Source organism: Strigops habroptila, chromosome 8 (genome assembly GCF_004027225.2).
Source record: "Strigops habroptila isolate Jane chromosome 8, bStrHab1.2.pri, whole genome shotgun sequence".
Taxonomy (NCBI): domain Eukaryota; kingdom Metazoa; phylum Chordata; class Aves; order Psittaciformes; family Psittacidae; genus Strigops; species Strigops habroptila.
In genome coordinates, this window is record NC_044284.2 from 13,876,055 (window position 1) to 13,904,003 (window position 27,949).

General features: G+C 40.2%; 1 protein-coding gene across 2 annotated transcripts; it reads right to left on the reverse strand.

The window, feature by feature from the left end:
- Positions 1–431: 431 nt before the first annotated feature.
- WDR47 (WD repeat domain 47) lies at positions 432–27,491 on the reverse strand. 2 transcript variants are annotated; one of them, XM_030496162.1, is made up of 15 exons: positions 27,228–27,491; positions 20,630–20,796; positions 18,931–19,014; positions 18,302–18,386; positions 15,893–16,695; positions 13,498–13,621; positions 10,830–11,008; positions 10,467–10,721; positions 9,685–9,760; positions 8,365–8,522; positions 5,018–5,187; positions 3,962–4,132; positions 3,444–3,575; positions 2,505–2,723; positions 432–1,821 (listed from the first exon to the last, which is right to left on the reverse strand). In XM_030496162.1, the coding sequence occupies exons 2-15, from the start codon at positions 20,785–20,787 to the stop codon at positions 1,679–1,681; spliced, it is 2,757 nt and encodes a 918-aa protein (XP_030352022.1). In that variant the 5' UTR covers positions 20,788–20,796; positions 27,228–27,491; the 3' UTR covers positions 432–1,678. The 2 variants fall into 2 exon arrangements, with proteins under 2 accessions (XP_030352022.1, XP_030352021.1); XM_030496161.1 differs by having other exon boundaries at positions 433–1,821; positions 13,495–13,621; positions 27,228–27,486.
- Between the last annotated feature and the right edge of the window lie 458 nt (positions 27,492–27,949).

Below are 27,949 nucleotides of genomic sequence, written 5' to 3' on the forward strand. Positions count from 1 at the left end.
ACGGTTCGGACTCACCGCGAGAGGCTGGGACATAAACCAGACATAAACCGAGATCTGCTCCGTAAAGAGCCGAGTTGCAACAAAATTCATCCAAGGAAATCGGTATTTAAATAGTTGTAGTGCTAATTAGTCTGCCAGCTTTGGCCACAGGTGGACAGCTGGAGGAACAGAAAAGTCAGACTCCATATCTCCCTCCAAAGCAGCATTAGCACCTGAATCTGGGTGTCCAATACAGAAAACCAAACATATTTTCAGCTCTGTGCCACTTTATCATTACTTACGCAGTGCAGAGTCACGTACTTGGAGGCAGGATCCACTATCTGAAATCTTCTCTAGTTCTACACATAAACCATACCTGAAAAAAATGTTTTAAGTATCACAGTTGCATTGAGGAATTGCAAACTAAGAATCCAAAACAGCAGAGAAGACAAGTGCAGGTGTTGGAGGTCTTTATTGAGATTATAGCACAGATACACTTCTATAGTTACCTTTCCACTTTTATACGATAGTTAAAAATGCTTGCTACAGTGCACATATAATTTAGTAACCAAGAGAACCCAAAACTTAACTGCAGTTCAAATAAATAAATAACGTAATGTTTAAGTTTATATTTTAAAAAGTAAAAGGAAACTGTACAATATGAAAATAATACATAAACATTAGAATCTAAAGTTTTGTAGAAATAAAACCGCAATTTCCCATCCATAAACAGTGCAAGAAATAAAATTCAGGTAAGCTTCTGAACTGGGAATTTAAACGACTCTTAAATTATCATGCAGACATAGCATTTTAAGCCATGCTGGTTTCTATTACAGCATTAATGGTATCCCTTTTACTTGAAAAACTGATAGCCATTAAGCTCACTGTGACAACTGCTGCCAATCCACTCTTTTCTACAGTACATTATACACAGAGGTATTCTGTTGCATTCAAAAAGTAAAATATATGTTTCTAAAGAAACAAACAGGAAAAAAAAGAAAATCAATATTTTACTTTTTCCAACATGTTAGCTTGTTCAGAACAATGTCGTAGTAAAAACAGCAACATTTCCCCCACTCTAGATGAAAAGAAAGTAAACCCCCACACTATATACCGGACCATCATCAAGATGCAGTTACTGCCTAGTCACCTTTAAAGTTCAGAATTTGTTACTAAAAAAGTTGAAGTTGTGAAGATGTTATAAAGTTTGACATCTTGTTGAGAAGTGCTGAATATAATAAATCTGAAAAAACAGTGCTAGTAATTCATGTTTTATGTGTGTGTGTGTGTGGAACTAGTTACATACAGACTTAAGTGTTGTCCAACTTCGGTTTCTATATAAAACTCTCATCGAGGCAAAGACCAAGGAATGCAATTAATACCAAACTGTAAACACATCATTCAGGTTAGAGTGCACATCGACAACAGAAGAGTTCTCCTCATAGACTTTGGCAACAAGACTACAATAGGTCACAGCAGCATGAGTTCACATGGAAGACTGAAAGCACTGCAAAAGAATATACGAAAAACACCAAGACCTCCTAGAAACCAGAAAAATCTGTGACAAGCACCCCTCCTCTTGGTAAGACACTCTCCAGCTCAACTGCTGCTCTCCCAATGCCTAATTATTATTACTTGGTTTTTACAGTTCTGTAGTCTCAGGTCTCTGTGCTTTAGCTGCATAGGTTGCCTTTGCACTCTAGCCATTGTAGGTCCAAAGGGTTACAGTTCTGTCTGCAGAAGACGACAAGAAGGAAAGATCTTGCGTATGCCACCTGCACTGAATAACTTTGTCCTTGTGCTCTCCTACCACCATCAGAGGAAGCTGCTTCGTGAGGTCCCCTGCGGCAGAGGAACATCAATCATTAGTCATGTCATGAATTTATATCCCAGCTCTTTGTTGTTGTGGTTCCACCTTCATTTTTGTTTTCTAAAACAAAACCCCCCCATTTGTTTGCTAAAGCTTACATATCTATTTCACCTTATGAAGCATACTTTGACCCCTCTCTCTCACCCACTCACAGAGCATAACACAAGGCCCCAGTGTCTCAGTTTTTAGGCATTACTGGACACACTACAACTTTACAGGAATTCAGTTTTTACACATTGTGATTAAATTAATGGTCCAAGAAAATCAAGTTGATAAGATGTACCCGACATCCCATCTCTTTACTCTTCCCCCCAAAAATAAGCATTATTATTACACTGTTTTTCTTTTTTAAAAGAGTCCATTTTATGACTGCTGCCTGAAAGCAATGCCCACCTCATCAGGCATCAGTGGTAATTAGTTCTTTTCCAATAATCAAACCCTCTCCCCAAAACAAGCTTTAGTTCATAGGCTACATTCTTAGCAACACAACTAGCCAAACGCCAATGGACACAATCACATTTATATACATTTCAAACCCTTCAAAGCTCAGTTTTTTCCCCTTTTTACCAAAACCCTGCTCTTTGAACCCAGTTCTCCTACAACTTCAATATTAGAAACAGCAAGAATGACCCTAGTGTTCTTTGCAGTACGTTACCTTGCAAGTCTGTCACCTTTATTTTCATATCATACGATCCCGTGAGCAGGTAGTGTGCCCCCGGGGAGAAGCGAACAGAGCGAACATCGCTGGTGTGCGGGTGGTAGCTCTGCACCATCCGTCCTCCACGGATGTCATACAGCATGCAGCTGGAGTCCTCCTGCCCCGTAGCCAGGAGACGGCCACTGGGGTCAACCGCTACTGAGGCTACAGCACTGCCTATAGGAGAGAAAACCCGAACAACGCACATGGTATATAGATTTGTGCAAATAGCCCTTTGTTGAACAAGAATATACATTGTCTGAGAATACCAAATGCTGGCCTTAACCTTAAGGTGAACACGCCTAGCTACTGCTACCTTAAAATAAGAAAATTTATTATCTTCTAGCACTTCAAAATCTGAAGCCATAGGTCACACCAGAAGGCAGCAAAACCACTGTTAAAGCTGTATCACAAAAAGTAACTGTTTGATCAGAAACAGTTTTTCACTCTGTATGAAATAATGTAGAATAATGCCAGGAATTCCCCCGCCCCTGGTTTCAAGAACCAGATCTGAACCCAAGTGGTTCTTAAGAATGTTTTTGCAGATTTCCACAGAGTATGAGTAAGCAGAGTAAACTTGCAAAAATGGCTGCTTTTCTTCCCTCCCCTTGCCTTTGATTCCAAAACCGTTCTCTTGTGTCTTATTTTAATGTACTTGGAAGTGGCTGTTTGAGTCACAAGACAAAAAACCAGCCAACTTCTGAAAGGAAATGTTACTTAAGAGAAAAAAAATCACCAACAAACCACAGAGTTAAGGATATCCTCACGACGTCTTTCTTTTCAAGCCAAACCTCCATTCTGTGATGCAAAAACCCTTCCATTCACTCTATTCTATTTAGACATCTTCAAATGTATTTTTATGCAAGAACGATCTGGAACAGGATAGCAAAGTCTTACCTGTTCCATGAAACGTTGTTCCCACAACACGAACACAGCTTGGCACTCTCAGATCCCAGAATCTTACAGTCTTGTCTTGGGATCCAGACGCAATCATCCAGCCACTCCACGTGTAAAGTGCTAAAATATGACCTGTGAACAAGAACTTCTTTATTGAATCAAATCTCATTGATCAAACAATGAAATATTACAGTTCTGATTATATTTTTGCATTCAGAGATTTAACAGTCCTGTGGGAAGCCTGCCTGCTGCATGACCTAAAATGCCAACAGCGTAAGGCTTCTTCTCTGGAATGAAGCATGTGCTCCCTCCATTAAATTAACAGCCAACGTATCCAAAAACAAAACACTCCCCACCTCCCCTTAAAATACCTCAAGAGCCATCTGGAGAGGAAAAAAAATAGTCTTGCTAGAAGGAAAAACAGGAAGACATAAAACCCCCCAACAAACCAACAACTTCATTAGAATATAGCACAGACTGACTTTAAAAGTGCTCGAGAGAAGTGACAACATACATACCAGTGTGGCCACTGAGAGCGTGCAGGCCCTGTCCTCGCTGACAGTCTGTTGTGTAAATGTTGCAGTCCCCTGCCCCAGCACTTATTAAAATAGCACCACCGCTTTCTGGGCCTTCCATAAAAGCCAGGTCTCTGATTGTGCCATCGTGCATGCTGAACTCCAAATCTGGTCCTAAAATTATTTAAAAAGCAAGGAACAAAATGTTTATCACTGTCGGTGCTGCTATTTTTAAAGTAGCTACAGTGGTAATACAGAATATTTTGGGCAGGGGTGGGTATACTACCAAGGAAGATCATTGTTGTGCACTTTCCGTACCACACACTATTTCAGTTACTAGAGTTCAAATAAAATCTTTAAGAATCTTATTTCTGAGTGTTGCTTGAGCTTCCTGCAGTTTTTAAAGCCTTGTGAAATGTACACAGGCCACTGCCACAGCCAATTCCAGCCAAAGTTTACAGAGTACCTTTATTTCTTTCTGTAAGCTATGGTAAACTAAAAAAAACTTTCTCTGCCAGGAGGGAAGGATCCTTGAGAACACTGAACCAATAGGACAAGACAGCCTAAATTCAAAACAGAAAAGAGCCATATTCAGCATATTGATTAGGAGGGTTGGGCACAGAAAATAGTATTTGCTGGGAGAGAAGCCTTAGACTTTTAAGATGGGGGAGAAGATGACAGAAGTAGGCAAGAAAAAGGTGAATTAGAAATCAATTCCTACTAACAATCAAGAACTAGAGTTGGGTAAGAACACTCAGTGCTGTTACCATATCTCGGGGGGCAGAATCTACCAGAACACAGCACTATAGCAGAGAGACTTGCAAAACAAAACCAAAATGCAAGAACCCCAAATGAACAAAATCCAAAATATAATCCCTAACCATATAGTGGATCTTTGCTGGACAGACTACAGTCATGGTGAAAGAGACTACAGTGATAGTGAGAAGGAAAACAGACTAAGTTGAAAACCCTATTAACTACATAATTTAATTTGTAAAGCTTTGCCAAACACTGGACAAATAATTTAGATTAATTTTTTCATGGACGCACACACATTACCTGTTGCATTACAGGTTTCTGCATTGAAAGGCAGTACTTTCACATATTTATCATTAGAACCAGTAGCTAACAGCTGTCCACAGGGACTCCAGGCCACACAGTAGATTGATCCTTTATGATGCTTGTTCCTTTTGAAGCGAACTACAGGTTGTTTAGGAGTGTTATAAGCACTAAAAAAAAAAAAAAAAATTATATATATGTATAATTGCCTTTTATTTATAAGGAAAAGAATGTATTCTAAAATAAAAATACTATTTTTGGGTAACATGAAATACATTTGTTTGTTTGCATTGAAACATACATGTGATCTAAGACAAAACAAAAGAACCTTCTCCATCCCATTTTGTCAGTTTTTCCTCATGTTCCCACTGTATTTGTGATTGGACATGCAAAAGAACTTACACAGTCCCTTCATCTATAAAAAGTTGATACAGATAAAATATAGCAATTATTAGCTACATACAATGAAACTTTATCTCCCAAGTCCTAAACTGGTGGCATTTTTCTTTACATCCTCCATACTTCAATCTTGATCCCGTGGCCACCTTTGAACATGCTTTAGTTCCATTAAGCAACAGTAGGCCAAGAGAGCTCATAAGGCACGCACTATCTATGGTAGTACCCCATGCAGCTCCTATGGCTGGGTTTGGGACTGAACCATCAGGATGCAGACTGGAAAATCCAAATTGTGTTTGGTATGACAGCATAATTATTATGGGCTCCATGTACTTGTGTTTGGGGCTGCTGTTGTGCATAGTAGTACTGTAACAAAAAAAATTGAGGCCTGCTGTTTTATCCAAAAAGCTGCTGTCGATGCCATCCTTGCTGACAGAATGAGTGAGACTCATCGAGCACTTAGAGCAGGTAAAGGATCAAGAAAACTCCTTCTGTGTTAACCTGCAAGGACATTGAATAATGCTGCCCTGAGTCAAGCACTGTCTCTTCTGTGACCATTAAATAACAAAAACCCATACAGCCAAAGAACGAACTCATACATGTCCATCATTATGAGCTGTGCATTGAATATTACTTGTCCAATATTATGACTCTCAAAGCTTCACCCATCTACTAGAAAATCTAACAGAGCAGTCTGTGCAAAGAACACACAATTATATGTTAATGCAGGAATCTTGACAGCATCTAAACATAATCTACATTCTTATTTCTAAAACCAGATCAGCTTTACACATAGCTGAAATAAAAGGAACACTCCCACTGATACGTATTTCCTCTATTTCAACTGATTAACTTCCTATAATGTTATTTCTCTGTTCCCATAGCAGGATGTAGTCAAGTGATTAAGATAAAGTACTGCTGTATCCAACTTCATCAACATTGACTCCAGTAACATCAACAGAAATTCAACCAATTAAACTGCTATTGAAAAATTCAGAAACCTACTGCAAATACTAGAACACAAGAGGCAGAGAGACAAAACAGAAGACAATCACCTAAGCCTGTTTGAAAACTTTTGAGAGAAACATGGCTTTAGTAAAGAATATAAAAATAAATCCACATGGAAGTTAATTTGTTGCCAAAGAGAAAATCCATGATGGATTTTCTACATCAGGACCACCATTCAGCACCCACTACAGAGCTTCCTAAACAGCCTAATGCCTTCTGTGGCACTCCGAATCTGGATTCACTACATTTAAGAGGTAGAGGCAGCAGCTGAGAATCAGTGCCTTTGTCAGGACATGGGAGCACGTACCTAGCACAGAGGCCACATGCTGCCCATCAGCTGCATGGAAGCACTGTGATTATTTAAGCAACAACTGCAGAACTAGAGTGTACATCTATCAGTGTTTAATCTCAGACCTGGGGGAAAAAGCACACTACTGTTGTACCTTTAAAGAAAACAAACACAGAAACCCCACCCAAACCACCTGGTCCTGAATCACACAGCAGTTTGAAGGACAACTTAAAAAAAGCTTTAAGTAATCCCAACAAAACTTGGATGTACAATTAAACAACTATTTACCAGATAGTCTACACAATTATAGCTTTTGGAAAAACATGAAGAATCCTGAATGCATGTCTAGACTCGGGTTGTTCCAAGGATTAGAGTATCTTTAAGATAATGTAATCTGTCTGCTGACTTGTAAATCCCATGATGAAATGTTTTTGGCAGACTGTAAGCATAAGGGAAAAAAAACCAGTAAGAAGTACAAGTTCAGAATTAAGGAAATCTCAGTATTCCTTTCATATCCAGATGCAGTATGTCACTTACCACATCAGGTCATGCACTGTAACTAGAGACTAAGGCTGCAGAATCAATTTAACCTTCCCCAACAGTTAGAATAACACGCTGTGTGAGAGCAGACCACGGTCAATACAGAAGCATCCATTCTACTGGAAGAGTTTTGCACTGTTTACCAATCAAGAGGAGGTTGTCTGGGCTTCAAGCCCAGCAAGTCAGCTATCAGAGAAGTTAAACTGGGTTTTTTTCATGTAATGCCAAAAAATAACTTGCAATTAAACTTGAAAAGCCACCTATCTGATGGTATTTAAGGAGAAAAAAGAAAAAAACCCAAACATCAGATTACTGTTTGAACCCTTTGGAAGCCTAAACCTGAGTCCTAAACTGGGAAGCTGTCCCTGATAAAGTCACTGTGCATGCTTGTAGCTCCTCCTAAAATTGTGAGGTTTTAGATGCCTAAATTTCTCCGTTGAGAGAGAAAATAATCTAACTGGAACACAGACAAACTTGAGGTGGAAATATTTATTTCCAGTTGGGAAAGAAAAAAAAAATCCCTTCTTCCCCCCAGTTAAAAAAAATTGAATGAAAATAAACCAAGAAAGACCAGGCACACAGTAAACCACAAATAGCTCCTGTCAAGGAACCTAAGTATCAAGACAACAATGTTTATAGTAACAATGAGCCAACAGACATGCTCTGGCAAATTTTGCTGTAGAAGCTGAAGAAGATACTGCTTTCTCTGTTAAGTCTGTCCTCCTGCCAGAAACTCTATCTCCCAAAGCCTAACTTGTGCTGGCTTGAGAACTGACACACGCTTTCTCCCACTTTCACAGCTGGAATGCCAAAACCAGAAGGCATCACAGTGAACACAGAAAAGCCTACCTGCTGAGACAAAGACAACACTTTCATAAGGAGAGGTGTGGTGGTGTGCTGGCATCTTGCCAGTAATGGAAGAGATCAAAACCATAGCCTACAAGTACACAAATTCTCAAGCAGATCTTGTTTTGTTTGGCAGTTCATGTTTCTAAGGAGAGCACTGCACTATTACAACATCAAAATAAAGGTATGAAATGTACAGGTATCAGTGGCTACAGGAGAAAGAGGTGCTATGATACAGAAAAAGAAATGATCGCACAAGATTTCTTACCTTGGGTCAATTACTTCTGGATAGGCACAAACTCTCAAAGTTTTAGAGTTGGAGCCAACAGCATATAAACTCCCACTGGGATGAAAGGCTACAGCTCTGACAGCTTGTGTGTCTTCTAGAGTATTAATGCAAATGAACTGCTTTTTTGATTTGTCATCCTGTGTAGAATGATAAGGCAAATTAGGTTCTTCATCGTAAAACTTGACATTGAAAAGTCGATGCAACTGTTTTGCAGATTAATGTAAATCTACTGTACCAAAATAGCAGCACCAGCCTAAACACAATTGTCTACTCCAGGTCAAGGAATAGCATACTTAAATTCAGCTCACTAACATTAGATTAATATTTCTCATTGTCCTTCAGGCTTCCAACAGCTTTTATTCTTATAAACAGCTCATCTCGGGCACATGATATTACAGTTTATTTCTGTGGAAACATGTTTGATCTGTGTGAAATTTGCAAGGGGAACAAAGCTGCATTTTTACTCAAAACAGTCCAAGTCATAAACACAGTTTATAGAACAAATATAATACTGAACAGAGAATCTGCTTTTCACCCGGTAGATAACACAAAGTTATCACATCGAAGTTACCACATCATTCTCCTGACAACTTCATCACCACCTTGATAGTTTTTTTTTAATCTGATGCAGAAACTTTGGGATGTATTTATTGCAAAGTTACTTCTCTAACAGTGGACCATACCGACTGCAGTCCAGCAATCAAAGTTTTAACCTGGAAAACATAAAACAATGGATGTAAAAGACATCCATTGGAACCTCTGTTGTACAAAGAGAAGCTGAGAGAGCTGGGACTGTTTGGCCTTGAGATCAGAAGGGCTTTTCATTGGGGGGGTGTGTGTAAATCTCATCAGTGTATGTAAGTACCCGACAGAAGGAGTAAAGAAGAAAGGAGTGAAACTCTTCTCATTGGTACCCAGTGAAAGGACAAGAGGCCATGGACACAAAGTGAAACATAGGAAATTTCATTTAAACTTTTTTTTTTGTTTAAAAACCCCTGTGAGGGTGGTGAGACACAGGAACGGGTTGTCCACAGAGGTTACAGAGTCTCTATCTTTGGAGATACTCAAAACCCAACTGGATGCAGCCACAAGCAACCTGCTCCCATTGACCCTTCTTTGAGCAGTGGGTTTGGACTCAGTCTCTAGATGTCCCTTCTCAATGTTCTGTGGTTCTGTAGGTTCTGCATCAACCAAAATTAATTCTAAATATCTGTTAACAATGAGAGGATGTCACATGCTCAGGCTTAAATACTGAATCTTGTGAAAACACAAATTGTGAAGTACAAGAAGAAAACTCACCTCATCTCCTCTTGTCCTTGTTAAATTCCCTGAAGAGTCTTCCAAATGCGGCTGAGTGGCAGCATGTTCTGATACACTGTTTTGATTTGGCGGAGAGTTTAAATTCGTAACAATACAGAAAAAAAACCCCAACTCAACCCCAAACCAAGAGCACAGACAGATTTGTTTGTAAGTATTTTTTGGACTAAATTACAGTTTCAGTCATTTTCACAACTAATTTGTGTGGACAAGTGTTATGCATGTCTGATTCTTTATCATTAAACTATTATTTTTACAAGGGGTTGCCCTTTTAGCAGCAACTCTGGGCATTGAACGGTGAATGCAAGTTAAAAATATTTGTTTTCATTCCATGACATGCACATACATACACACAAAAATGGAAAAAATGGTTGTTGCTTTCAGGTCAGCACTACCTTTAGTTAACAGAAAAAAAATCCAGTTCCCACTCTGCCCTGCCTCTCTCTCCATCTAGCTTGTAGTTCACAAAAAAGCTTCCCGAAACTTAGTAGAATACCAAATGACAAGAACTAGATGTGCAAAATGGAATAAAAAATCTGAAAAAAAATTAGCATAAAATGTAAATCATAACAAAGCCCCACTATTTCTCATGTGTACTGTCAAAACCAGTATAATTTATAAACCCTTAAAAAAAAAAAATACTGCAAACACTGATCGTGAATTAATACCCCTATTCAATGACAAATGCATTTGATAACTAAAACCAAAGCCTGACAGTTACTCCCACAGGGTATTTCTAGTCCTCAACAGTCTCATTAACTTACATTTGACTCCCCTGCACAGGTGACTCTTCAGGAAAGGGTATCTGGTTAGCTGATCCACACTTCCGAGGAGTGCTTGTACTAACATTCTGGCTACCAGTTGTCCTCTGACTACTATCTGAAGGTGGCGTTGTGAAGTTACTTGCTGGATGGGTAGATGCATTCCCTTTGCTCCCATTACATTGCTGGCTAAGTGTTTGTACATCATTTCCAAGATTGTCCATACCTATATTTAATTCTCCTAGTTTCTGGATAGATCTAATAACAAATGACAGGAAAGATAAAAAAGATCACCAAAACAGGTTATCATGAGAACTTCAGGAGGGATAGGAGCAGATGGAGGGAGAATCAACAAAACCCTCCAACCTGTTCAGAAACTGTTCAGTAAGGTTCTGTTGCTGGTCAGCTCCATCTTCTTGATTTACACCTCCTTCCAACAACATTTGCTGGTACAACTGTCGTTGCTGCTCTTTCTGTTCTAAATGCTGCTGGTAACGTAGTCTTTGTCTGTAGTATTCCTGAAATTGCTCTGTTGAATCACGAAGCTAAAAAGAAATGAGAATTACGGATTAAAATTAAATAGTTAATTGCAGAATTTAACCTAAATACTCACTTTCTGGTTCATTATTTCAATATATGCATCAAAAGGCCCAGCAGACTCTCCTCTGAGGAGCAATACTTTCATTCTTCCTTAAAATCAGATACAATTTATGTACTAAAAAGGGAAATCACTGCCAGCCTGTGCTATATTCACTGTTGAATTAGTTTTGCCATAAGTCAGGAGGAGACTCCTCTTTCCTACAAGACTTAAGTACTACTTAAGATCAAAACAAACAGGTAATTGGAAACTGAAAATAATCAGAAAACAGTGTAAGCTGCATTCCAAATTCCAAGTTGTATCTTCACTACAAATTTAGTCTTTTCTGCCACACTGACACCTCCCTGCCATCGGTCTGCAGAGCTCATTTACCTCTCCAAGTAGCCAACCTTGAAGCGGACTATCCTGGTGTTACATCTTACTTTTGAAATTGGTGCCTTCTTCTAATTTTTCAATTCCTTACTTTCTGGACCAAACACAAATACCTGAGCTTTCTTTCTGTTAGCCTCTTTCCTCTTATGTACTATCTTTAGCTTCCCACACTGCCACCTCTCCAGGACTCACTGCCCTCTGAATTCCCCAATCCAAATGCTACCATCATAAAAGAGTTGAGAATGAGTTACAAATAAACACCCTGCAGGAAACCAGAATCCCTTTAGTCCAAGGCCAAAATATCAACACTAGAGTAAGATACATTTTATAAAAAAAACAGCCAAAGTGCATATTTACCAACCAATAGGAAAAATGTAGTAAAAGGCAAACCTTGGTGGTTTGGGTTTTTTTCATTTTCAGAAGTGACATCTTTGTCTTCTAGTGATTCTAAGTTGTTCAAAGACATTCTGGTAACTTTGCATTAGTTCAACCAATTCATGCAGAAGATCTTTCTTTGTAACTATGAGCCTTTGCATTTCTTGTAAATAAAAACACTTGCATGATGATTCTGTGTTTTCTGACACATTGGTTTTGGTCTATGTTAGATTTCCTGGACCTGTTACACTTGTAAAACATTTACCATTTTCTGTTTCCCAAGATGAACACTTGCAGTTTACAAACTCAGCTGTTATCTCCAGAAGTCTAGAAAGCATTCATTCTCTGTATTTCAAATATGTGAACTGTTCCCCAGTCACGGGGTTATACTCCTTCTAACTAACAGGTATATTCTTGTCTATACTCTTTCCATGACCAATACGTGTTTGTTGCCATTGAATTCAATCCTTTGATCCTTTAGATTCTGTGTCATTATTACCCAAACTAGCACCTAAACCTAAGGTATGGTGCCTAGATGTTCTGTCCTGTAAACTCTGGCTTCTAACTGAATCCCTCCAGGAACAGTGCAAAAATAAAGCTATTAATGAAATATAAATTAATTTCTTAGTTGTACAGTATACATATATACCACTACAATGTGGAAAACAAAACAAGGTGAAGTTGGATGGGTACTATTTTCTTTTCTACTTGTGTGGAATAGTCTGGCCAACCTGCAGCACAGCATCTCCTGTCTTCATTCTGTCCTACAAATTCTGCATCTGGATTTTTGCCTTTTGAAGCCTGCTCTACTACATGTCTAGCTAAGCAATCTCCTCCCTCCACTTATTCCCAATGTGCATACACAACACTGCTGCAGCAGAGAAGTTGCTTGGCAGAGTCCTCGAGGGGAGTGAAGTCCTCAAGTTTGGAGGAATTTGCTAACCCTCCCGTAGGCCCCATTGCCTCACTCAAATATCCAGAGTCTACAAGAATATAGCCTTGTCAAGACTAGACTGGTTTGCAGTACCACTTAGGTGTCATAAGCCAAGACAAAGCCTACTTAAGAAAGTCAAACTGGAGTCTGCAAACAAAACAGACTGTGTACTCGATGTTATTCATAATTCTTGAATCAAGAGACAGATATTTAAAACTATGGAAAAAGACAGGTAACTTTATCCTACTGAACTGTTACTTCACTTTCCCCATATTGCTGTTAAGGAGAAAAAAAGACAAAAAAAAAAAAAAAAAAGGACAGTCAAGGCACAAGCCTTCAAACATGAATCTAAAAAAAGGTTATGCTATTGGATTCTGAGTAGCAAGGATAAAATTGGATAATTCCCTAGTAAATGCAATTTCTCTGTGTCCCAGAGAGAAAATTATGTATAGATGACCTATGGAACTTGGTGTTAACACCAAAAATTGCAGGCTACATGCCAAACTCCTCACTAAAACACTAAGAGGATTCTTAAGCATCGTTTAATATAACATTGCAAGCTTGCATTAGACTCAATTGATGGCAGAAATTTATACATAAAAGAGTAGATTCTTATGGCTTTTCTACTATAGTAAAAACAGTACTCAGAGCAACCCATTGTCACGCATGAAGTTCTCAACACAAAGGCAAATTATTATGAAGTGATCAGAACCCAGCTCAAAGTGCCTGATTATTTTTAAACAAACAACTACTACCTCATTTTTCTCTTGTTTGGCTGATCCGTGACTCTGTGCTCCATTAAGTGGTTCATTTTCTGGAACTGAACTCTGGCACGAAGCCTCACTGCCGATGGGATGCTGCTGCTCCACAGGAGTATCGCTTATTGCAGAAACATGGAAAAGAGGAAAAGCTTAATTGAGAAAAAGTAAGAGTAGAAAATCCCCTGGTAAGTAGAGAAAGGTAACATTCTAGACTAAAACCCGATTAACACAAGTGTGCAAACTACTTACGTCACCTAAACCAGAAGATACATAAGACACTGCAAGAGGCATTCTTTCCCTAAGCAATAGGTTGCACCAAACGAAATAAACCCCTAACAACCAAAAAGCACAGACAGCCAATGTGCTTTGTTCCCACATTCTCCAAAAAGTTGTCCCACCATGGGGTATCCAAATTCCATGCTTTCTATCCTTACACTTGAATTATATACCCTGTAATTAACAACTTATTCAAGATCCTCTATTGTCAAACAATGACATGCATGGAACATATGCTATGTGACTAGTGTCTTCTATAAGACAACAGCTTAATTACCACTACCCATCTAAATTTAACCTCCATCTAAATAGTCAGTCTAAATTGACCTCCATTCCTGAAAGTGCTACAATAGGAAAATGTTTATATAAGTTTTGCTATTCTCTTATTATACAAGTATTTCTGCTTCTAACTATCAATCAGTAAGTGTACAGAACACATTGTAAGTCTTGGATTCCCATCTTCAATTTTGTCAACTTAAACTCCTCTTCTCCAACCTGGAGCAAAGCTCTTTAAGAATTTATTTTAAACTTTCTGGGTATCTCTGTATAAACAAAAGTAACTTAGCTGACTAACAGACAAGTAATTACTTGCTCCATACGACTTAAAAAGAAATACCATGTGCATGAGGAAGCAAGGGCCAGATTTATGTATTGCTCAGCTTGCCAGCATCTACCCTTGCAAATGTTGCCATTTAAGTTAGACACTTAATCTGCAGTTGGATTTTCTTCTGAAAAATGTAATGCATTCTTGAAAACTATGGGTCTGACCCCTTAACCTAATTCTAATCTTGAACAGAAGATTAATGAAAAAACCTGTTAAGAACTATAAACTTCACTTAACATCACATGAAAACGCTTACGCAAAGAAGAGCTGCAGCAATTTACCACTTTATTTTGCCCACAGGATAACTCTGTTTGTGCAGAATTATTCTAATACACTAATACGGAAAAGGAAAACAAATTAGTGTCAAAATTTCCATTATCATTGGTGAACCGACATCAGCACGATGTTGTTGGCTTCCTTTTTATTGAGTTTAGTTACAGCTGCTCTTTACCTTAACGCAAGATACAGGTTACTACTTGAAAGCAAAACTAACACAATTACATAATAGACAATTTCACCATCTGCAGCCAGAATTGAACAGCACGGCATCCTCTGCTGGCCAGTGCACCCAAGCGCAGTGCTAGTTACCCACCTGCTTCTCCCAGAGCCAAAAAATCTGGCAGCTGCTTTCTAGAGAAGTACGGATATAACATTTAGAAAGGGACATAACTGCTGATCAGAACAAAGGCCAAGCAAAACCATGATGATAAGCTCTTAATTGACAAGTACCATTTCTCCTAGTTACCAGGACTTTCTTCTCGGAGGGTAAAAAGCACAAAGTTTTGATATAGACTTTAGTTCTTAAGCAGAGAAGTCAGTTTTGCAGTCTACGTTGCATTTGAAGAGGTGATTAATAGCATTCAACACTACCATAACCCAACTATTTCAAGGACGTATAATGCCATAATATATTCAGCCATCATATTCAGATTTGGTTTGGAAAATGGTAAGTAAATAGTTAAGCTGAACTACTATGGTAACAATTTAAGTGACATAGGAACGCTACAAAGGCTGCACATAGTCATTTCCACTGACTTCATTAGGACTATTTCCATCCATAGATTTCTGAAGTATACTTAATCATTGAGACTGTCAGGACCAAAATTTAGAGGCACCTGAGGTCAGAATGGGATAGGGAAAGAAGATGAAGTTACAGCTATTCCATTGTTTCCCTTGATTTATGTGGAATGAATGAATTCAGTAATACTGAACACAAATCTTAGCTAGGCTCTATCACATAATGCAAGCATATCTGCGTTCTGCACTAGGATTTCAACTTTAAGAAAGTCCAGATTGAATCCATAAGGCTCAAGATCAAATATGGAAATCTACTTTGATCATAAAAGCATAAGGAAGAAAACTCCTCGTATGCATAGTTACAACAGAATTTAAACAATCAAATTACATTTCAATGTTACAATTATGTGCAAAGCTACAGTGAAGGCAAGAACCCACTAATACAAAACGGAAAATAAGCCAAGGTAAAGATACAGCTTCAGTTGTGCTTACCGCTCAGGTGACTCCTCAAAAATGCTGTGACACTCTGTATTCTCAAGCATGAGACTTCGGCTGAGATTCTGTACTCCTGGGTAGTGGAAATTAGCAAAGGAGTGTGACATTGGAGAAGTTTTGGTCCCAAGGTCTGTGACTCGCTTATCGTGACTTGTTAGTCCACACGACAGCCCATCTAAGGCAGGGTTTAAGGAGCGGGTCATGTAAGCATCTGCTGACTGAGGCCGTCTCATTGGGGATGATGGATAAGGAGAAAGTTTGCTGATAAGAGGTGTCAAAAGATCAGCATAGGCAGCTTTTGTAGGCTTGAGGAGTTTATCAACATGAATATTAAGCATCTTTTGTTCAAAAGCACAAGAAAAAACAGTTGCTGGCAGATTCTGCAGCCATGATAATAAGCTAAGGTCCAAGTCATCACACCCATTACCACACAAGAGATCAATGCCCAGCAACACTTCACTTTCTGTGATTTCTTCTCCTGTTGCTTTACTCTGACAGAATTCCACACAACATTCATAAAGCAATCCCTTCATCACGAGCTGAAATAAACGATTGTTACTTGCTTTGAAACCAGCCTCACTCAGTTTCCTATCAGCAGGAATAAACTCTGCTACCATGACACAGGCTTCTTCAAAGCAGTGAACCCGTGCAGTGCTGGGATTCCAGTCCTTGAATTCTGCGTGGTTGGTCAAGCGAGGCAGGGTCAGCAGCAAGCACAGTTTACTGTAGTCTTCCTTAGAGGGACAATATTCTTCCAAGGCATGTAGGCACTGTACAGCCTCTCGCATTGTAAATTCCAGCTATAGAAATATTAACATTAACAGAGTAGTTTGTAGTACACGTTTCTACAATAAAACAGTTGCAGAAGAAGCTGTAACAGAATTTCTCCACTATCATTCCTTTATTACTATTACTGTTTATATTTTAATTAAAACAGTATACTAAGTCTGGAATTGCTGATGCAAATGTTAAAACACAGCCAAATTTCTGGATGCACTGACTCTTTGACTTCCCATCCAGTCCCATTTTCTACAGATCTACTGAACTTTTTCATGCCACTGCAGTTTCAATAGGCTTGAAACTGTAAATCTGTGCTAAACACCTTCAATTATACTATAGTACAAAAAGTTACTTCCATTCTCAAAGCCAACTGACTTATTTCCCCCTTCCCTTTGTTTATGGAAAGCTATTGGCATGAGCTATAAAAGGCTTCTAGAATTCTCTATTTTCCAGTGATTAAAAACTCTGAGTTGGCTTTTATATTGAGATTTTCTGTTCTTCAATCAAAAAATGTTAAAAAAAGTTCAAAAAGTTCTCAGAAGATAAGACCTGCAAAATGAATAGAGGGCTTTAGTACAAAGCTTGTTGATAGCTAAAAGCCAAGAACCATGTTAAGTACATAGAACTTGGCATTTTCAATTACAAAGATTTAAAAAATAATAAAACTCTCACTTAACCATGTTACTTAGCAGCTGCTCAATACAGCAGCCTTTCATCCACAACAAGCCAACAGATTTGGTAACATTCAAAACAAAGAATAAAGGACCTAAATCTGAATTCCCCTCCCCTCTGCTGCTATCTAGTAACAGTACACAGATTAAGTGATTAGAGGAATAGTGCACCTTCCCTTCACAACTACAAAAACAGACTTCCTTTCAGCTTTCTCTACTCCATCAAGAGAAGACCCCGCAGCACAACATATGTGTAATGGGACAGAGTACAATGAACTCAGTTTGGAAAATGAAATCAATTGTCTTAAAAGTACTGGCATTCTTATTTTTTATTTAAGAACACTTTTGTGCCAGAAATTTGGTATTAATCTACTACCAACATACACAAAATACTAATTTCACAATCTGCACATCTTTGCCAATTTGAGTTGATGTCTCTTTCCATCTTGAAAACCTAAGTTCACAACTCCTGCTGCTTGCACATTTAACTGAACCAAGCCCTTTGTGAACCCATCTGTTCCCTCCAAATAAACAGCTGTGTCCTTTCTCTCTAAAAGCAACAGAAATTAAGTTTAAGATGAATTCAAATTGGAATTTTTCACCTGGTCCCGATTGTAACAATAAATTTCCGCCGTTCTGAGGCTTACTTTAGAATACTTTTGAAAAAAGAGCCCTGTACTTTAGCGTAATGGCCTTAAGGACATCTCAGGATCAGGAACACAAACACAGCATGTGCTGCTAAGTTTCAAGTAACTCTTGTATATACAATTGTATTTGAGAGCTGGGAGCCTTATTCATTTCCAAAGGATACCAATCTTTTTCCATTGTTTATAAAACCATTTGCTAACAGCTGAAATTTATGTATCCAGGGCTGGGAGCTTCCGCTGTGCCTTTAATCAGAATATCTCAAGAGGTTTCCTTACAACAAAAATCCCAAACAAGAGACAATTCTTACGTGCTGAGGCTCATCTTCTGCTGACATCGCATTGTTTACACATAAGGCTTCCAAAAACTTCTGCTTCATTATAATGTAACGAAATCTGCAGGTAAGAAATGAGATGTATACATCTTGATCCAGTAGCTAAACATTCTTTTAGAGACAAGCAGGGTATTTTACAGCAAATTTTTGAGTTAGGCACAGAAATTACAATGACAAGGAATTCTGATCTCTAATTTTAACAAATTGGTAATCACAAAATTATATATTAATAAAAAATGCCTTTTTCAATTATTGCTTTCAGAAATATTAAAATATTAGAAGTCTATTAAGAAAAAAAGTATAGCAATCATACTCATTTCTTCAGTAGAAATGACAGAGCAGACAACTATAAGACGACAGTACAACATGCACCATATTCCTAAAGTGTACAGCAAATGAAAACTTGTTACAGATTCTATGCACATCCTTTCCATAGTTTAAGTTAACACACACATGCACACGCTGCAGGAACTGTATAGAGGTTAGAAAAAAACCCCAAACCCAATGTGAAAATCTTAGAGCTATTGCTTTCATACACAACACTTAAAAATTCATATATTTTCCACAGCTCAAAAAATTGAACTCTAACATACATTCTATTTTACCTTTTCTTGTCGAATTTTTCCATACATTCCAGAGGCTGAATAAACTGAAGAACCTCATCCCACTGACCATCAAGAATCAATTGCCTATTAAAAGGAAGAGCCACTCCTTTAATTTTACTGGACAAGGACACCCTTCTTTCTAAATAAGCAGCTTGTTTAAATACACAACAAGTGATCAATCTGCTTGGAAAAGTTAATGCTTTGCACAGATGCCAAGATGACTGTCTGATGTGACTATAAGAAGAGCAAAATGCATATCCTTTCTCAATATTTTGTAATAACAACTGCATACTGGAAGAACAAATATTAGTTACTTTTAAAGGCACATCAGAAATGACAAAATGGTCCCGTGTGTTCTGTTTCACCTGTAATTCTTAGTTAATAAATAAACAAACAAACAAACAAATAAATAAATCTTACAGGAAGAGTATGAATAAATATATTGCTTCAATGAATACATCCTGAAGAATGAAAGCAGACTTGAAAATGAGTGAATTTTAATTGTATAAATACTGCTGGGCCTGTTTTATAAGGGAATGGGGTGGGGTGAGGAACACACAGCTCTCATACTAAGAATCTAAGAGCAACAGCTTGGCAGGAACTATGCCAGTGCAAAAGCTCCAACTCCAAGATCACTGGGGCTAGACTGCACAGGTGGATTAGTTCAATTTCTTCATACCCTCGTATTGCACACAGAGTTCTCTATAGAAAGCCAGATTTACAAGGAAATGGTGAGTTTATCATTAAATGTATACTTCAACCAAGCCAGAATGAAACAAATAAGATTACTAATTTTAATCGAATTCTTATTTCATTTCATTCCAATATCCATAATTTTAATCAAAAGAACAGCCACATGAGAAATCTTGTTCAGGGATAAAATCTGTTTATTTTTTTTAGCGTTTTGAGAACAGCTGAATAAATTATTTTCTCATGCTTCTACAAAGTTAAGTACTTTGGCATGAAACAGAAAACAGCAATGCTAAAAAAACCCTAGTGTGCATCTACAGTGACTCCTTTTAATAATTTTAAGGGCAATTTCCTAAATGGTAAATTGCACCAACTGTCATGCCTCGCTGATAGCGGAGACTCCCTTCGTATTGTTATATTTAAGAGAAATCTAGGTATTATTTTGAAATGCAGATAATATTTTTGGGGAAAATCTTTGGAAGCCACTTCACTCATTCTAGATCTTAGCACTAGAATATTGTAAAGATATTTTATTTTAGTAGTCAATAAACTACACATTCAGTACCATGTGACATGGTAAGCAGATAATAACAGATCACTGATGCCAACAGATCTTGCTCTTCCATCCTATTCCTGCTCATGTGCTTTCTCTGACTTACTCTGCACTGACACTTGTTCAGACCCCTTCCCACTTTAATTCATTACTGTGAAATAGCTAGAAAATAACTAAGTTACAATGAATGAACACGTAAACAAACAAACAAATTTAAGTCAACCCCATGTTGATGACACCTAGTCAATTACTTCATGTGGCTCTAAGAAGCATGTCATTAACTTCAAAACTGAAATATGATGCAGGGCTGGGCCAAAGAATTGGGATCAGGAAGAAGCAGAGTAAGACGTGGGAATAACACGTCTTGTTTAGTGGCATGGAGCTGCCCACTGAATCACAGTCCCACTCTACATTTTCATATATGTGGTATTTAAGCACCAGAGAAAGAAGTCCTACCTTAGAAAAAGCATGTCATCTGAAAACAAGCCATTAATGACCCCGCTTTCTTTCTCAAGTGCCAGCATACTGATATGAAGTTTCCTTGAGTTCAGAAAATCTAGTATTAGTTTAATTATTTCAGCTTCTTTAACGTTCACTGTTTCTTCAGCCGTCATGATGGCAGCCTAAAATGGAAGAGAGAATTTTAGCTATGTTCAGTATCTTATTTTATGCTTGGTTAAGAAATGTTGCTACTAAAAAAACCAAAGAAACTGTTTTATAAGACAGAGTATCATAGCATTACAAAAATTAAATAGACAAGATTGGGAAATTCACTTTAAGAATTTAATTATGAAGCCACAATTAAAACCTAACCATGTATCTGCATATTCTTTTATTTCTGTCCTACGGATAACACGGCTCCAGATAAACAAATCTACCAAGAGATCAATCCTCCCACAGCGTGAAAATATTATTATTACCAAGTCTGCAATATGTAAAATTTGCCTTTCTGAAATGCAAACAGCAAAGTTCAAAGAGCATAAAAATGAGCCACTTACTTTGTCATTATCTAGAGAACTTACATATAAGCTTAAATGTTTCTAACACATACCGAAAAGACAGCACACCAAAAATGCAGTCTCCCCCATTTTTTGAATTAGTGTATGACAATTATGGCAGGGGTTTCCAGTCTTCCTTCATAAGAAGGAAGAATGAAAGAAGGAAGGAAGGAAGAACCTAGTTCTGTTTAAACACTTTATGAAGAATTTTAAGTTGAAAACCCAAGGTGGCCTGAGCCAGTTTGAGCACTGACTGCCAGAGTCCCCTTCGCTCACCTGCTTCCAGCTGCGTGTTCTGGCCCTTCCTCAGCACTTCCCACTTTGGTCTTTGGCTCAGCTTCCCCACCAGCTCACGTGCTGAAGCAGCTCAATGGTCTAATGAGCTCTCCAGCCAGCAGAAAGGAAAACCAGGAAGACGCAGCTGGAGCAGTGACAGGCCAAGGCCCTGGCTGTTGACAGTCAGTTTGTTAAAGCTCCCATGGATACAACATCCAAGATCCTTTGCAACACAACTCCTCCAAGGATATGAGAGGTTTAGCATGTACTTTTCTTAGGAAACCTGAAATAAATTGTTTCTGGCTAAGCCTTAAGCCTGACTTAAAAGTAGAAGCTGTTCAACAACTTTTTTTTTTAAATTTTATTTTTTTAACCTTAAAAACACTTCACAGCTGTAGCTCCCAAGTTGATCTGCTGAAAGCTATCTGGGGATGTGTAGAAAAACCCTGTAACACAGCCAAGTCACACAGCATTGCCTCATCAGAGGGCTTCGGAAAAAGCCAGCAGCTACAAGAGCGCAATTTCTCATCAGGAAAAACCCAGTTTACGCCCATGTTACTGCAAGAAGGGGCAGTCCCTCTTCTCACCTCTGCACTGAGCCACACGTCCTACTTCATGGCACCTCACATGAAGCTGTGTGGTTGGCCAGATCACCTCTTTGCTCCAGGCATGAGTTATCACTCTGTGGACACCAGGGAACCAAGACTGACACAAGGAACTGACAGAGCTTTGCTTTCTGGCAGCAACAACATCTTATCCTGACTGAAATTGATTAGGAGAGTGCACCAAAGAACAGAAAAGAAGCCAGAATCAGTGATGAACCATCAATAACTCCAGGAACAAGGAGAGATCATAAAATAACAGTGATCAGAAAAATGAATGAAGGGAGATAACCATATAGAGGAAGATGCCCACAGCAATAATTACCCCAGCTGCTCTCCCTTTTAATTCCAAAGGGGAAATAAAACCAGTACTTAATTCCTTCACACAGCCATTTACTTATGCAGCTATCTAGCAACTGTGATGCCCAAAGACAGACAAGTGTGGATAATTCAGCTCCCAAGACAAAAAGATGATGATGCAGCCTCCAGACACCTCAGCCTTGGCAAACTGGAGTCTATAAGCTAGATATCTATCTCACATTAGCAAAGATGCACAGAAACTGGTAATCAGAAATCAAAGAACAGATATAAGAAGTTTGAATAATCCAAGACACTTATAAAGTATTAACAAGAAATTAATTATTTACTAGAGAAGACAGGAAGAGACAAATACTCTAGTGAAACTTCTCACTGATCATCATAAACCAATGCTAACGAACTTCAAGTGATTCAAAAAATTAGGCATTAGTAACGGGGTTTGTACTAATCATCTAAATCCCCAAGTTTTCCCGTCTCCCTCACAGTTGTATGGCAACTTTTTTCCAAGTAAGGTTTTGCCAGAACATTTGACCAGGAAAGCATTTGATTATAGCAGCACAGTTTATTTTGGGACAAGAGAGACCTAATTGTGCCAGATGGAATGGCCTAACTTCTTTTGAAAAATGCCTGGGTTTAGTTCTCATTTCAGGCACTGAACACTCCCATCACCAAAGCATTGTAATGGGTCTCATGCAGGAGCTCCCCAGAGACCACGAACCCACTCTCAGCTGGTAAAGTCAGAAATTAAAATCTGGCTTGCAGAAAGCTTTGCTGCAGAAAAGCAAGCAGACAGACACACAAACCCAAAGCCAGAACCTGTAGAAAGATGCCTTTTCCTTATGTTTTAGCACTGTTTCGACTTCCCCTTTCAGCAACTGGATATGGATTTTTGGTCTCAGAGAAAAATTTAACTCTATCTTATACAGTGAAGGATAGGAAAAAAAAGAAAAAAAATCAACACAAATGTAACCAGTGGTTTAGCAATAACATTTTAATTCCCAAACACATCTAGTGCATTTGCATTTCTCTTTTGATTTATGCGCTGGTGGATTTTATATAAATTAAATAAACAAACTTCCTTGCCCAAGTTAAAGTACTAGAAAAATTCAGTCTAAGGCTGCCTTTGAAGAAAGGAACACCAAGCCCAGCTTTCTTTTCAACTGGATCTATTGAACTCAAGCCTAAATAGGATGCCACCCTACACAGCTTCAATATTTTCTTAATAGTAATTATTTATATATTCTACTGATTTATAACACTCAGTACTTTTTAAGAGTACAACTACATCACGCAAAAACTAGCATCTGCAAGAAGTAGCCTTCTATTCTGCATTGTAGTTTTAAAAGAACAGGTTGGTCCTGAACATAAAGCCTTCGCCAAGTCTAACACTTAACTTCATTTACTCTTATTTATATTGCTGTCCTGGGTTCAGCTGTAACAGTTATTTTTCTCCTTCCTAGTAGCTGGTGCAGTGCTGTGTTTTGGCTTTAGTCGGAGAACAATGCTGATAACACACCGATGTTCTAGTTGTTGCTCAGTAGCACTCACCCTGATCAAGGACTTTTCAGTCTCTCATGTTCTGCCAGTGAGGAGGGGCACAAGAAGCCGGCAGGAAGCAGAGACAGGACACCTGACCCAAACTGGCCAAAGGGGTATTCCATACCACAGCACATCATGCCCAGTATAGAAACTGGGGGGAGTCACCCAGAAGGCCAGATCGCTGCTCAGGTCAGGTTGGGTATCAATCAGCAGATGGTGAGCAATCGTATTGTGCATCACTTGTGCTTATTGTTGTTATCTTTCCTTTCTCTTTTAGTTTTATATTCTCTCCCCGTATTTCCCTTATTATCATTAGTAGCAGTAGTTTTATACTTGAGTTATTGGACTGTTCTTATCTCTATGGGGTTTACATTCTTTTGATTCTCCTCCCCATCCCGCACGGAGAATGAAGAGAAAGGGGGGAGCGAGCGAGCAGCTGCATGGTTCCGAGTTACCAGCTGGGCTTAAATCACGTCAATTACCCATATAAATTAGGATGAAGGATGATGGGCACCCTCCATATTTGATACGGGCCTGGTCACCGCAGTTTTGCAGGCCTGTTCAGATGTAATATCCAAACACAGTTTGGATAATGAACTTCTGCAGAGTTAAAGTACACCGATAAGCTCATACATTAACAGTATTATGAAAATATTCAGTGTGCATCTGCTATCAGAGCAACACAAATAGCTAGAGAAGAACAATAAACCTACTGGAGAAAATTTTCATGTAATCAGTGGGTTTTTGGCTGATGAGCTCAGACTTCTGTTATAAGCATTATGCTGTCAAAATGATAAGCAGCACTGTAACACTATCATAAAATTATAAATATACATGGGCTTACACATCACCCCTACCAGTTTTTCTGACAATCAGTGATATGTGTGTATGTGTATAAATAAAAATAATAATAATTAAAAAGTAAAGAACAGCAGGGAAAATCAATAATAGAGCTCAAGCTGTATCTTGGTCCATCCCACTATAGTGCTTTCTGCCAGCACATATGGCACGTAACGTCACAATCTGATCAGCTCAAGCACTAATACTCGAGAATGACTGAAGCACAGCATTAGCTTGTGGTATAAATGAAAGTGAATGAGTGTTACAGTATAACATTTCAGGTGCTTTCTATTAACCAGTTTTTTGCTACAACTCTTTTATCTTACCCAGTCTTTTCAGAATTGTGCTTTTCCACACCTGTCCTTCTTACTTCTTTCTCCTGACCACTCTCCCTTATCGTCTTCCCCTAGTTCTGTATTTAAATTTGTTTTCCTCCTACTAAATCTGCATCAATAGCAAAAGACCAACTTCTCACCACAAACCCTGGCACAAGTTTTCTCTGTACCTTCAACAGACAACATGTCCTTTAAACAAGCTCTTTGGAACACAGGCTGCCTACTCCTGAATTTTCCAGAGAGAGGTTTCACCCTTGTTCTGTTCTTACTCATGCTCTAAGAACATGCCAACAGCAAGAATCCTCTCATGGTGTTATAAGCATAGAAAACAGTATTTAAATACTTACACATATAAATATACTAATCCAGAAAAATCTTTATGAATTAGAAGTGTCTAAAAAATAGTGGCTAACCAGTCTCTTTTTAGATTACATCTTTTAAGAGAAATATAAAATCTACAGGCATTCACATAATAGAAAGCTGAAGTAACATTTAATGTTCTGGAAAACAAGCAAATAGTGGAATTCTAACATAAGTGTTATTCCTACATTATTATCTGAAAATGTATCACTTGTATATAATACGCACTCACAGAACAGGGTAAGGAATATAAGACTTCTAACTACTCAGAAATACAAGAATAAAATATTAGAGTTCAAATCTTGAATGTTACCCTGACAGCAGCGATACATTTAAAGGGAGAAGCAATGCCTAATTAGAAGTCTTGGTTCCCTGACTTCAATGACAGCTGCAATGCATATCCATAACCTCAGCATCTTGGTGAGCCATGTCACAGATAATCCAAATGTGAAGGAGGAATACATATTTAAAAGGCTGGCTGTTTTGCTTCAAGTTATTTCACCCTCTAATCCATCCCGTAGTCACTTACAGACGACTCTTGGGCCTGGCCAGAGGCCACTCTGGAGTTCTGGCTACACAGACCCCATGGGAGACTCAGGGCCCAGTCAGTACCTAGTGGCTGTTTCTCAGGTGCCCTCAATCACCTTCCAGACATTCCACATCAAAAGACATTGAAAAAACCCCCCAAAAGTCTATAAACCGTTTATTTTTTATTACAACTGTTTTCCAAACAGTGCAATTCGCTGACACCCACTTCACCCTAAGAGATAGCACAATTCATTAGTTCAAATGAACTTCATTAGGCGCATTCTAGGCCTTAACAGGAAACCTTCACCAAACTTTATACAGCTGAACTCTATAACTGAAGCCTTTTTCCGCTCCACCATACAGCAAGTGCCCTCTTACCAGCCTTTTCTTCCTCACACAGGTTTTTCACTAGCTTGCCCTCTAGTAATCCATTTTATTTACCCTGCTCAGATCAGCTGTTGCTTTAGAGCCACCCAGCAATCCTAATCTCACCATGCTCTGGAAGTGACTGGCAGAGCTCTTTGCATTCATCAGTCCCTGTTACAACACATCCCCTCTTTATCCACACCATTCTGCATCATGAATGCCAAAAAGGTGACATTAAATTATGCAATACTTCCATGTTAAAGGGTAATGCAGAAAAATGAAGAACCCAAACAAGTTACAGACTAGCAATGAATACATTTCGGCTAAAAAAATAAACCCAACACTTGCTCCAGTTTCTTTTTCCCCTTCTCTTCACGTGCAATTCCACACGAAATCCAGCTCTTGCTGGGGAAAGGGCTCGGAGCAGCCGCACTGTTTAATTACACAGCGCCGAGCCCGAATTAGCATTTGGGGAATGTCAGCCCGGCACCGGCAGCAGCAGGGCCGCAGAGGAGCCGACGCTGCTTTGAAGCGGCCCCGGAGCCAGGGCACACCCCGCGCCCGCCGCCTCGCCCGCCCCGAGGCCGGGACGCCGGCACGCTCCGAGCCGGCCACCGCGGCCCAGCGGCCCGGCCCGGCCCGCCGCGGGTGCCACAACAAAGGGACGGCGGCTGCCGGGCGTCGCCGGCAAGCCGCGGCGATGCTCCCCTCGGCCGAGGGCCCATTAGCACGGCCGTGCCCGTACGCCGGGGACAGGGCGCGGCCCCTCGACAAGGCAGCCCCGGGGTCTACGGGCCGCCCGGCAGCGCCCACCTCTCGGCGCAGCGGCCGCCGCCCCGCCTGGTCGGCCAGCCCCGGCTCCCCGCCCTCCGTCCCGCCCGCCGACACTCACCTGAGGGGCCCAGCGGGCCGTTCGCGCAGCACCAAAGGGGCGTGAGAGGAAGATGGCGGCAGTCCTCGCTGCCGGGCGGGGCGGGCCCGGCGCGGTGTCGGGGTCTCGCTCCGGTTCCGTTCCGCGCTGCGGATGCCACCCGCCCTCACCGCGGACTGCCGGCGGCGCGGCGCCGCAAGACCCTCCCCTCCCAGCGCCGTACCGGGGCGGGGCGGGGTGGCCGCGCCGCCGCCTGAGTGGAAGGCGAAGGGGGCGGGCCGGGCCGGACCGGGCTGGGCGTCGCCCGCGCCGCGGGGGCGGGGGGGAGGGACAGATGGTGTCGGCCGCCGCGCTGGGGCGGGCGGGGTTCGCTTTGTTAGCGGCGGGGCGAGCCTCGGGGCTGAGGGAACCGCGGGCGGGGCCGCAGCTGCCAGCCCCGGCGCAGTGGCGTCCTCCCGCGAAACTCCGCGGCGGCTCCGGGCCTGTCCCGGGGGAGCGGCCCCTCGCGCCTCCGCCCGCCGCGTTCCCAGGGAACGGGTGTCTAACGGGGGAGGCGGCTCTGGGAATAACTTAGGAACACTGACGGGTCCCCGCACGGGGCAGTCCCGGGCTCCTCATCCAGCCCCGGCTCTTCACAGGCCCCTGGAGCCGCTCGGCTCTCCGCCCTGCCCGCCGTGCGGCCAGGTACAGCCCGCTGTTAGCGGCCGAGCACACCCGGGTACCCCAATCCACATAAGGCACAC

Excerpts from the sequence above, each read along its gene's own strand:
- WDR47 (XM_030496161.1), bottom strand. The coding sequence starts at position 20,787 with ATGACGGCTGAAGAAACAGTGAACGTTAAAGAAGCTGAAATAATTAAA. Across the intron at positions 11,009-13,494 it reads AACAAGAGAAAAATGAGGTA|CTTCGTGATTCAACAGAGCA; the intron begins GTAGTTGTTTGT and ends ATTTCTTTTTAG. Across the intron at positions 2,724-3,443 it reads AACAACGTTTCATGGAACAG|GCAGTGCTGTAGCCTCAGTA; the intron begins GTAAGACTTTGC and ends TCTCTCCTATAG.